The sequence below is a fragment of the Hordeum vulgare genome, chromosome 1H (assembly GCF_904849725.1).
Source record: "Hordeum vulgare subsp. vulgare chromosome 1H, MorexV3_pseudomolecules_assembly, whole genome shotgun sequence".
NCBI lineage: Eukaryota > Viridiplantae > Streptophyta > Magnoliopsida > Poales > Poaceae > Hordeum > Hordeum vulgare.
Window position 1 is genome coordinate 482,883,793 of NC_058518.1, and position 12,084 is coordinate 482,895,876.

At 48.8% G+C, this 12,084-nt stretch overlaps 2 protein-coding genes across 2 annotated transcripts; one reads left to right on the top strand and one right to left on the bottom strand.

Annotated features, from left to right (window-relative positions):
- Window positions 1-4,847: 4,847 nt before the first annotated feature.
- LOC123416911 (pentatricopeptide repeat-containing protein At1g07740, mitochondrial-like) lies at window positions 4,848-6,445 on the top strand. Its single transcript, XM_045106824.1, has one exon. It carries the CDS (start codon window positions 4,865-4,867, stop codon window positions 6,170-6,172), a length of 1,308 nt encoding a protein of 435 aa, XP_044962759.1. The 5' UTR covers window positions 4,848-4,864; the 3' UTR covers window positions 6,173-6,445.
- Window positions 6,446-8,609: 2,164 nt separating this feature from the next.
- Window positions 8,610-11,381, bottom strand: LOC123447762 (uncharacterized membrane protein YuiD-like). Its single transcript, XM_045124418.1, has 5 exons — window positions 11,084-11,381; window positions 10,259-10,415; window positions 9,324-9,374; window positions 9,067-9,162; window positions 8,610-8,748 (listed from the first exon to the last, which is right to left on the bottom strand). Exons 1-5 carry the CDS (start codon window positions 11,272-11,274, stop codon window positions 8,689-8,691), a joined length of 555 nt encoding a protein of 184 aa, XP_044980353.1. The 5' UTR covers window positions 11,275-11,381; the 3' UTR covers window positions 8,610-8,688.
- Between the last annotated feature and the right edge of the window lie 703 nt (window positions 11,382-12,084).

A 12,084-nucleotide genomic window follows, 5' to 3' on the forward strand; every position in this document is an offset into this window, starting at 1 on the left:
GGCGCCACACCATGATCATCCATCAACGTGTTGCCATCGGGGTTGTCGTGCTACTTATGCTATTACTACTAAAGCTACATCCTAGCAAAATAGTAAACGCATCTGCAAGCACATATGTTAGTATAAAGACAACCCTATGGCTCCTGCCGGTTGCCGTACCATCGACGTGCAAGTCGATATTTCTATTACAACATGATCATCTCATACATCCAATATATCACATCACATCATTGGCCATATCACATCACAATCATACCCTGCAAAAACAAGTTAAACATCCTCTAATTTTGTTGTTGCATGTTTTACGTGGTGACCAAGGGTATCTAGTAGGATCGCATCTTACTTACGCAAACACCACAACGGAGATATATGAGTTGCTATTTAACCTCATCCAAGGACCTCCTCGGTCAAATCCGATTCAACTAAAGTTGGAGAAACCGTCACTTGCCAGTCATCTTTGAGCAAAGGGGGTTACTCGTAACGATGAAACTAGTCTCTCGTAAGCGTACGAGTAATGTCGGTCCAAGCCGCTTCAATCCAACAATACCGCGGAATCAAGAAAAGACTAAGGAGGGCAGCAAAACGCACATCACCGCCACAAAACCTTTTGTGTTCTACTCGAGAAGACATCTACGCATGAACCTAGCTCATGATGCCACTGTTGGGGAACGTCGCATGAGAAACAAAAAATTTCCTACGCGCACGAAGACCTATCATGGTGATGTCCATCTACGAGAGGGGATGAGTGATCTACGTACCCTTGTAGATCGTACAGCAGAAGCGTTAGAGAACGCGGTTGATGTAGTGGAACGTCCTCACGTCCCTCGATCCGCCCCGCGAACAATCCCGCGATCAGTCCCACGATCTAGTACCGAACGGACGGCACCTCCGCGTTCAGCACACGTACAGCTCGACGATGATCTCGGCCTTCTTGATCCATCAAGAGAGACGGAGAGGTAGAAGAGTTCTCCGGCAGCGTGACGGCGCTCCGGAGGTTGGTGATGATCTTGTCTTAGCAGGGCTCCGCCCGAGCTCCGCAGAAACACGATCTAGAGGAAAAACTATGGAGGTATGTGGTCGGGCAGCCGTGAGAAAGTCGTCTCAAATCTGCCCTAAAAGCCCCATATATATAGGAGGAGGGAGGGGGACCTTGCCTTGGGGTCCAAGGGATCCCCAAGGGGTCGGCCGAGCCAGGGGGGAGGACTCTCCCCCCCCAAACCGAGTCCTACTTGGTTTGGTGGGAGGGAGTCCTTCCCCCTTCCCACTTCTTCCTTTTTTTTCTTTCCTTTGATTTTTTCTCTCTTGGCGCATAGGGGATTGGTGGGCTGTCCCACCAGCCCACTAAGGGCTGGTGTGACCCCCCCCCCAAATGCCTATGGGCTTCCCCGGAGTGGGTTGCCCCCCTCCGGTGAACTCCCGGAACCCATTCGTCATTCCCGGTACATTCCCGGTAACTCCGAAAACCTTCCGGTAATCAAATGAGGTCATCCTATATATCAATCTTCGTTTCCGGACTATTCTGGAAACCCTCGTGACGTCCGTGATCTCATCCGGGACTCCGAACAACATTCGGTAACCAACCATATAACTCAAATACGCATAAAACAACGTCGAACCTTAAGTGTGCAGACCCTGCGGGTTCGAGAACTATGTAGACATGACCCGAGAGACTCCTTGGTCAATATCCAACAGCGGGACCTGGATGCCCATATTGGATCCTACATATTCTACGAAGATCTTATCGTTTGAACCTCAGTGACAAGGATTCGTATAATCCCGTATGTCATTCCCTTTGTCCTTCGGTATGTTACTTGCCCGAGATTCGATCGTCAGTATCCGTATACCTATTTCAACCTCGTTTACCGGCAAGTCTCTTTACTCGTTCCGTAATACAAGATCCCGCAACTTACACTAAGTTACATTGCTTGCAAGGCTTGTGTGTGATGTTGTATTACCGAGTGGGCCCCGAGATACCTCTCTGTCACACGGAGTGACAAATCCCAGTCTTGATCCATACTAACTCAACTAACACCTTCGGAGATACCTGTAGAGCATCTTTATAGTCACCCAGTTACGTTGCGACGTTTGATACACACAAAGCATTCCTCCGGTGTCAGTGAGTTATATGATCTCATGGTCATAGGAATAAATACTTGACACGCAGAAAACAGTAGCAACAAAATGACACGATCAACATGCTACGTCTATTAGTTTGGGTCTAGTCCATCACGTGATTCTCCCAATGACGTGATCCAGTTATCAAGCAACAACACCTTGTTCATAATCAGAAGACACTGACTATCATCGATCAACTGGCTAGCCAACTAGAGGCATGCTAGGGACGGTGTTTTGTCTATGTATCCACACATGTAAATGAGTCTTCATTCAATACAATTATAGCATGGATAATAAACTATTATCTTGATACAGGAATTATAATAATAACTATACATTTATTATTGCCTCTAAGGCATAATTCCAACAGTCTGCACACTTAAGGTTCGACGTTGTTTTATGCGTATTTGAGTTATATGGTTGGTTACCGAATGTTGTTCGGAGTCCCGGATGAGATCACAGACGTCACGAGGGTTTCCGGAATGGTCCGGAAATGAAGATTGATATATAGGATGACCTCATTTGGTTACCGGAAGGTTTTCGTGCATTACCGGAAAAGTTTCGGGCTCATCGGTAGTGTACTGGGAGTGCCGGGAGGGGTGCCGAGGACCATCAGGAGGGGTGTCACGCCCCAAGGGGTCTCATGGGCTATGGGAAGAGATAAACCAGCCCCTAGTGGGCTGGAATAAGTTCCCACTAAGGCCCATAAGGTTTGAGAAGAAAAAAACACAAGGTGGAAAGAGTTTCCAAGTGGGAAGGTGGAATCCTACTCCAAGTAGGATTGGAGTAGGACTCCTCCACCTCCAATTTCGGCCAAACCTTTAGGTTTTGAGGCTGCCTCCTCCCCTCCCTCCCTCCTATATATAGTGGGGTTTTAGGGCTGATTTGAGACAACTTTTGCCACGGCAACCCGACCACATACCTCCACGGTTTTACCTCTAGATCGCGTTTCTGCGGAGCTCGGGCGGAGCCCTGCTGAGATTAGATCACCACCAACCTCCGGAGCGCCGTCACGCTGCCGGAGAACTCATCTACCTCTCCGTCTCTCTTGCTGGATCAAGAAGGCCGAGATCATCGTCGAGCTGTACGTGTGCTGAACGCGGAGGTGCCGTCCGTTCGGCACTAGATCGGAGCGGATCGTGGGACGGATCGCGGGACGGTTCGTGGGACGGTTCGCGGGGCGGATCGAGGGACTTGAGGACGTTCCACTACATCAACCGCGTTTCTTAACGCTTCTGCTGTTCGATCTACAAGGGTACGTAGATCGGAAATCCCCTCTCGTAGATGGACATCACCATGATAGGTCTTCGGGCGCGTAGGAAAATTTTTGTTTTCCATGCGACGTTCCCCAACACCTACGGCTCCATAACTAGTACCTAGATGGCTATCTCTCTCTATATGATCTTCAATACAAAGTTTACCGCGATTCCTCTGGTGATCTATTCGATGTAATCTTCTTTGTTGTGTGTTTGTTGGGATCCGATGAATTGTGGATTTATGATCAGATTGGTTTGGCTAACTAGATTGATTTATCTTCAATGGGAGTGATGCATCATGATGCGTTCGATCTTGCGGTGCTCAATCCCACTGACCAGGGGACATGACACGTATTTGTATTGATGTCATTAAGGATAAAAGATATGGGGTTTATTCATGTTAGTTGAGTTTACTATGTATACATTATGTCATCTTGCTTCAAGCATTACTCTGTTTCATACTTAATACTCTAGATGCATGCTGGATATATATCGATGAGTGGAGTAATAGTAGTAGATACAGGTAGGAATCGGTCTACTTGCTTATGGATGTGATACCTATATATATGATCATTCTCGTGAATAAATATACCATAACTTTGCGCTTATCAATTGCCCAGCGGTAATTTATTTACCCAGCGTATACTTTCTTGGTGAGAGAAGTATCTAGCGAAAACTATGTCCTCCGGGTCTTCAGAAAATATATTACTAAAACCTAAAAATATTGCTGACATTTATCTTCTGTTATTTTATTTTATATTTATATTATTTATATATCACTACCTAATACTTGCAAGTAACGAATTCAAGGGGCTTGACCCCTCTTGCTCGCATTGGGTGTAAGTGTTTGTTCTTTTGTGTGTAGGTGTTGAAGACGAAAATTTATGTGGTTCTCATATCGGTTTGATAACCTTGGTTGTCACTAAGAAAAATATTTATCTCTATTGTGATGCATCTTCTCTCCTTCTCGAAGAAAAACCCAACACAATTTACAAGTACATCTGTCTAGCGTTTGAACGCCTCCTCGGACGCTAACATGGCGCGGCTTGCGAGGCGGCGGAGGCCCTCGCGACGGTGGACGTTGAAGAGGCGGAGTCACACTCTTCGGTGCCCCGTATAATGCATGGGTGCGGGCGTCGCAATCGCATCGTGGTGGACATCTTCTCCTTCAGGAAGGATCCGTCACTAGCCTGACATCTAGCGGCACTGTCCGGGTTACGGGCTTCGACGAGGAGTAGGACATGGAAGACGTCGGGAGTTCGACTCCCGTAAGCCGGCTGGTGTCCATGTCCTACTCTACCTCACTGGTTGTAAAATACATTATTTAAAATATGACCAGTCAGTATTCATAAACACGCCCGAACATATTCGTGGGTGTTTGAGGGGTCGAATTTGTTAAGTCCGGTTGTAGATTCCTAATTTCGGGAGGTTGTACATGCTCATGCTCTAAAGCTTGGCACGGCCGCAACGCAGGTGGGGTCTCACTCTCATCGATGCTTCCGAACTCGAGAGCCCGCCACCGGCGCGACCCGAACAAGCTCCTCTACAAGCCACGCCCCCCGCCGGAGCCACACCCCTTCCTGCTCCACCTCAAGTCGCTCCCTTCCCCGGTCGCCGCCGCGGCCGCGCTCCTCTCGGCGCCGCGCCGCCTCCACGACCACCCCTTCGCCTCCTGCGTCCTCTACCGCCTGGCCCGCGCGCGCCTCTTCCCGCTCCTCCTCCCGCTCCTCTCCGCGCTCCGCGCCCGCCGCGCCCCGCTCCGCGCCACCGTCTTCGCCGGACTCATCGACCGCCTCGGCGCCGCCTCCCGCCCCGACGCGGCCCTCCTCGTCTTCTTCCGCGCCGTCCCCGCGTTCTGCTCCCACTCCAACGCCACCTTCCACGCGCTGATCCACTGCCTCGTCTGCAACGGCCGCGTTGATGCCGCCCGGAACATGCTCCCCCGGGCCGCCAAGCTCGGCGTCCGCCCCAACGCCGTGTCCTACAACATCATCCTCAAGGGCTTGTGCGGGCGGGACGGGTCTGCGGGCGCCCGCGTGGTGCTCGACGAAATGCTCGGCCGCGGCGTTCGGCCCACGGTGGTCACCTTCAACACGCTGGTCGGGGCGGCGTGCCAGGAGGGGGACGTGGGCGCGGCGGAGCAGCTCAAGGAAGAGATGGTGCGCCGGGGTGTCTCGCCGAACGCCGTGACCTACTCCCTGCTGATGCGGGGGCTGTGCGACGCTGGTCGGCAGGACGATGCCAAGAAACTGATGTTCGACATGGAGTACCAGGGCTGCCAGACCGAGGCGGTGAACTACGGCGTGCTGATGAGCGCCTACGCGAGGCAGGGCGACGTCGACTCCGTCAGGGGGCTGCTCTCCGACATGCGCAAGCGCAAGCTCGGGCCCGACGACGCGAGCTACAACGTCCTAATCAAGTGCCTGTGCGACAGCGGCAAGGTGGAGGAGGCACACAAGGCGCTTGTCGAGATGCAGCTCAAAGACGGTACGGTGCCAAGCGCGGCAACTTACCGTGTCCTGGCCGACGGGTGCTGTAGAGCGGGCGACTTCGGGTTGGGGCTACGAGTTTTCAACGCCATGTTGGCGAGCGGGCATCGCCCCCTAGGTCACACCTTCAAGCATCTTGCGAAAGGGCTCGGCGAGGACGGTATGGCGGACGAAGCCTGCTTTGTCTTGGAGAAGATGGCGGAGAGTGGGGTGTGGATGGATGCAGAAGGGTGGAGGTCTCTTGCTGCATGCGTCTGCAGCGGCAGTGCAGGTGAGGTGAAGCTCGTCGATGAGCTAGCGTTGTCATCTTGACATTTCCAGTCCATGTGAGGATTTGACAGCCTTAAAACTGTGGCGTTTGTCACAGCTTAGGGGGGTGGCGTTTCCATTGTTTTTTTTCTTCTGTATCTTGCTTCAGATACAGAAGCATTTAGTTGTGCAAGGCAAAATGCATAATGCTCCTGGATAGAATGACAGATAAAAGATGCGAGTCTTACTGCTGAAAGTGATAGCTCACGCAGCTTCTGCACTGAAGTTTGTCAGTTTATTTCAAGTTGAAAAAATCCATGTGTAGTTTCTCGATCACTCCATACCACTTTCAGAACTGATTTTCTTTTAGAACAGTCACAGGGGGAGGAATCCCCACCTGCCTATTGATCTCATTTCATAAAGAGAATGATCCTGTTTATCTTGGAAACCGGATCGAAAATGGTAACGATCCGAAGAGCAATACAACCTGCACAAGCAAGTACACAAAAAACACAAAAGACATACACGGATACAACACAACCGAGCCTGTATATTTATCTCATTTCAAAAAGGGAATGATCCTGTTTATCTGGGAAACCTGATCGAAAACCTTAACAATCCGAAGAGCAATACAACCTGCCGAAGCAAGTACACAAAAAACGCAGACATACATGGATACAACACAACCGAAGCAAGTACACAAAAAGACAACAAGTACATGGATACTGCAACACAACGCAAGGATGAAAACCACCTAACCATCAGATGAATCTATGTGATAGTTTTGATGTAGCACCGGTGATGTCAAAGCCACATAAACATGGTACCCCTAGCAGCAGAGAGATGGCTGTCAAGGCAGCACATCACGCCAGGAACAGCGGAGAGGCAAACTTGGAATAACACACACAACGCAACTACGCAAAGAGGTCCAAATGACAACGCCAGAACCAACGGGGGTGGACGGGCATCAGTAGTCACATAAGGGAGTTGTGCCAGTACCAAACCTGAGCCTTCCAACACCCAAAGGAAGGGTGGTCATTGCCCATGGCTAGAGTGAGAATGACGGCATGAGGACCTTAGCTCAACGAGCATGCATGAGGCAGGAGCGCCGATTTAACTCCAGGAGGTTGGTTATTGCCAAGGAAGTGGCGGGAACGGGAGATGGTAATGAAGTGACAATGATCATAGAGGATGCCGCTAGTGAAAATATCTCCACTGACGGGTGGTCATAATCCAAAGACGAGTCTAAATGAATGGCACACACAACAAGGAGAGATGCAACAACAACAATGGCTACTGAATGCCAGTTTGTTGGAGAATTTGGAGAAACCTAAGGCCTTGTTTGCTTATGATACAATCCACATGGATCGTCGGGGATCACAGCCCGATCCACGTGGTTCATTCTGAAGGGGAAATTGTTTCCTGTGGATCCCAGTTGACGTGTTTGGTTTGGGCCACATCGGAAAACTTCCCTGCCCAAACTATGTTGATCTCCCTCCATCCACGGCACAACAGAGTCGCCTCTGACCTCTGGTCCGTGGACGGGAGGGGATGAAGACAGCGCCATCAACATGGAAAACACACATGTGAATGTGTTAACAATGCTGGTGCCAAGCGAGTTGGCAACGACAGTTCTCCCCATTCCCACACACTTCAAAGGAGGAGTCCCGACACGGCACCCGCGGGCGTCGACATGTCGATTTTCTGGAATTCTCGCACCCTCCAAACACATTCACACCCGATCCCCAAACAATTGAACTTGGACGAGCAAATCCAGCAATCTAGGGGAAGGGGCACCCCAAGCGAGAAGATCCATCAAAGAGAGAACAAGATCGGGGCGAAGTAGATGCACATACCACGAAGCTCCATGAGTAGCCGGCCATGGTGTTGTGGACCCAAGCACGAGCCAACCCAAATGACAAATATGAATGCATCGACGAAGGAACAGGAGAGGAGACAACTTTGGCTTTGGGAAAAGGGGCCATGTTGTAACCAGCAAAGAAGAATACACGAGTTCAAGAGAAGGGCATTTTATATGGCCACAGATACAAAAGAGACTTTGCACATGAAAAAAGTTGTTTATACTTCAGGAAAAAAAAGTTCAAGTATATGAGTATCCCAAAGTTATACTGAAGTTGAGACAATTATTTTGAGACGGAGGGAGTATAAGGCAAATTGCCAACACCTATGCTTAAGGCAATTGTTTATTTGACACAGCCAAAAATAAGCATAGGTACACCTCTCCTGTGGCCTGTGGGAAACAAGTTTGAAACGCAGCCAAAAATAAACCAGTTTTTCCTCAAACGCCTATGCCTATTTCCCATAGGAGAGGTTCCTAAATAAGCCCTGCTTGCATCGTACATGACCTTAATCACCCTCTCTCCAGGGACCATCATCTATCTATTAGCACAAGGCACGTGCCAGCATAACGGAAAGTAAAATGCGTGCAACCAGTCGTTCAACAGAAGGCATTTTATATGGCTAGAGATACAAAAGAGACTTTACACACAAAAAAGGTTCCTTTATATAAGTAGTAGTAGTATAATCTGAGTATAAGGCAAATTGCCAACTAGTATTTCTCATACAGATTTCCCCATTAAATACGCTACTGTACAACCAACAAGCGCTCCGGCAAAAACCTGCACAAAAAAGGCACAAGTCAGCATACACCTAAAATAGTTGTGAGTTGCGAGTGTAACAAGTCTGAACGACAAATTTAGTTTCTTAAATTGGCATGAAATACTCCACACTATCTCATGGAATGCAAAGGGGCTGCTAAAACCACATTTCATACAAGTGGAAGTCAATTTCATTACGTGCCATCAGAAGGAAACAAAATAATGTAGTAACCTCCAGCTATAGTAGCTGATTACTCCGATATTCTTTTCATGACGACGACAGTAACTTGAGTGCATGTAATATTATTATGCATTGTGCCCACAGACAGAAGAAACTACCTGAAATGGACTGTGTCCAAGAGGTTCCCGAAGCGGCCTAAATGTAGAGATAATTGGATGTTCCGGTGATAAATCAGAAACTATTTGATTTAGCAACTGCGACAAAATTTAGATGACCATTAGAGGATGGAAAGAAAAATAATAGACCATTGGCAACATGCCAATTGAAATATGAAGTAACAACACGATGCAAAAATAAATGTTCATAGACGACAGTCACTGATGTTCACAATGTGCATACAAAACCATGAGCTTACCGCAGCTTGCCGGCCGGTGTGAAACCTAACTCCAGATGCATCATACATTACCTACAATGAGAAATATAAGCTTAGAAACCCATTCTGAGAAAAGGAAAATATAAAGTTAAACTGATAGAATACTATTTTAGAGCAAGGCTGCAGAGTGTTTTTTTGAGTAAACGCAAATACTTTGCATTTCATTTTAGCGCACAGGAAGAGGGTTCAACAGTCAGTCCTCCCAGGAGGAATACAGGGTTCAAATGAAAGAAATCAGTGGACGTTGGCATGGCAACACTTAAAGTACACAAGTTACGGAGAATCACTTTAAGAGTTTCTTTTGAATCAAAGCCCCCCAGCGCACCCCAACTTGTATAAAGTCAAGGCAGAAACAGCCACCGGACCAGCGATTTACAGCTCGCGGCTACAGCCATCAGCTGCAACGGAATTATTACAACTTTTCTAAGCAAAGTTTGCAGGAAATAGGCATTTAAACAGTGATGCATGGCCAAGGAAATAGGCAACCTTTGACATTTTAGAAGCTTTATAGACTCTTAATTCTTAAATTAATAGCCGTGGGATGAAGATGTGAACAACCAGCATCGTTGTACCATGATACAAGTTGGCAATAAAAGTAGTTAACCACCTCACGAAGCATGTGTGCATTGATGATATATCAGATACATGAAGGCATCTCAATCACTATCAAGCTAATAGAGCCAATCCCCGGTAAAGCAAGAAGCAATCAAATGCCTACTGGATTGAGGTATTGATAAACATGCACATTTTAAAAGCAACAAATGATACCAAAATAGGAAAATAATCCTACTATTGTTTTCGGGGATACAACTAGTCACGGGTATATCAATTTCTGAGAGAAAAAGCACTCTCTTGATTGCGACATTCACTTGCTTGAAAAAGGAAATGCATGGAACCTGGTTGGGTCAAGTACATACAACGGCAGCAAAAACCAATGCAAGGGCGAAAACAGAGCTATCCCCGCCTTCTTGTTGACCAACCGCCACAGCCAAACTTGCCACCGCCGCAGAGAGAGATGAAATAATTCCAGAAGAAATAAGAAACTTCCTTGCATCCCATTTCTTCTCCTTTAACCTGCATGTCTAGGACGAACAAAGTACAGCTTAACGAAACAACAGCACAACTGTCCAACTTGCTATTCAACTGCAATGATTCTGAAGATGCAGTAATGCGCTTTTCCTTTGGCAGGATATAGTCTTATTCAGTTATCAGGAACACAATATACATATATGCGACACTGATGTCCGGTTGTGCGGTGGAAATAGTTCGGGTTTCACTGGGTGGTTTTGAAAAGGCAGCACTAATCTCGTGCCAGTTATTTTGGCAGCAAACAGGAAAATGTGACAGCTAACTCAGCCTGATTAACCGATCGCGCATGGGTTTTCCAAGGAATAAAACCATGTTATTGAATTTCAGTGCAGATGGCACAACACAGATCACATAGGCTAGGCGTGCAGTAAATCCTCGCCTGCGCACACAATCCTCCTACAGAAGCCAAGTCCCATCCCTCTATCCTCCGCCGCGAACCTAAGATTTCCGAAACGCAAAGCGAACCGCTTGCTTCCACATCACAAGAGGAAACCCTCCCGCTGCGCTTTTCTACTAGCACTAGTACTACTTTCCGCGAACGGGACCGGATCGCAGGAGCGACCTCTCGAAGGGGTCGCACCGACGCCGAAACGGAGGGCGCGCTGGATCTAGACTTAGACTAGAGAGGCGGGAGGGAAGGGGGAAGGGCGCACCAGATGGAGAGGACGTTGACGAAGTTGGCGAAGGCGAAGGCGAGGAGGGCGGCGCCGAGGGGGAAGTTCCCGCCGGCGCCCGCGGCGGGGACGCCCACGCTAGCCCCGGCCAGGCCGGCCACCGAGGCCGTGGACGGCGTCGTCCCGGCGGCACCCCCCGCCGCGGCGGTCAACATCTCGGTGGCCCTCATGCCCGTCGGTAGTTGGGACGGCTCACTCCGTCTGTCTGGCTGGCTCTCTTCCGTGCTCCCCCTTGCGGTTGGGTTCGGGCTCGTCTCTCTCGCGTGCTTGGGTGTGGGGCTCGGGCTTCGTTTTGGAGGTTGGGCACTTGGGCCTCGAACCCGCAAGGTACAGCATCTGTCAGATTCCTCTCCACCATCAGATTGAGATCAGATGGCTGAGATCGTATCTCCCAACCCTCGTGTTTTCTTCCTCCCTCCACAACTTTGTGGCTGTCAAATGAGGCGGCGGTCGCCGGTTCAACCCACGCTTCTCTTCTCGTTAGATGTCCCTAACTTAAAACTCTAACATGTAGCCTAACTAATGACCTCGTCTTGTCTTTGTGTGCGTCGTCATGTTCACCGTCGTTATGGCTCGACTCCTATGTAACATTCACCATGCCTTAGATCATTTCCGACAATTCCACGATAAATCATCCCAATAGAGTGTTATTGGGTTGTCTCAATAAGTTTTTTGGTTTATTGGGTAGGTTGTTTTTCTCTCCGGTGTGTGAGATCAAGGTGGGGTGCGCCGGTGTGGAGGCAAGCTCGAGCGAGCGCGTGGCATGGTAGTAACCTCGGGGGTAGTGAGTCGGTGCTTAGATCGACATTGTGCGGCGACGAGCTTGTGGCATGGCGCGGCGCGATAGTGAGCTCAAGGCCATCGACAGAACTTCTCTATCACAAATAGAATAACACCATGTTCAGAAATGATCATATCAATTCGTTGTGTGTAGTGCTATTAGCACAAGTTCACTGCCGTAATCATCATTGTCGCATGGT

What these genes read in the sequence shown, in the direction of transcription:
- LOC123416911 (XM_045106824.1), top strand. Translation starts at nt 4,865, where the DNA reads ATGCTTCCGAACTCGAGAGCCCGCCACCGGCGCGACCCGAACAAGCTC.
- LOC123447762 (XM_045124418.1), bottom strand. Translation starts at nt 11,274, where the DNA reads ATGAGGGCCACCGAGATGTTGACCGCCGCGGCGGGGGGTGCCGCCGGG. An exon ending in GTCAACGTCCTCTCCATCTG is followed by an intron (nt 10,416 to 11,083) that starts GTGCGCCCTTCC and finishes CTAGACATGCAG; the next exon opens with GTTAAAGGAGAAGAAATGGG. An exon ending in ACACCGGCCGGCAAGCTGCG is followed by an intron (nt 9,163 to 9,323) that starts GTAAGCTCATGG and finishes ATTTTGTCGCAG; the next exon opens with TTGCTAAATCAAATAGTTTC.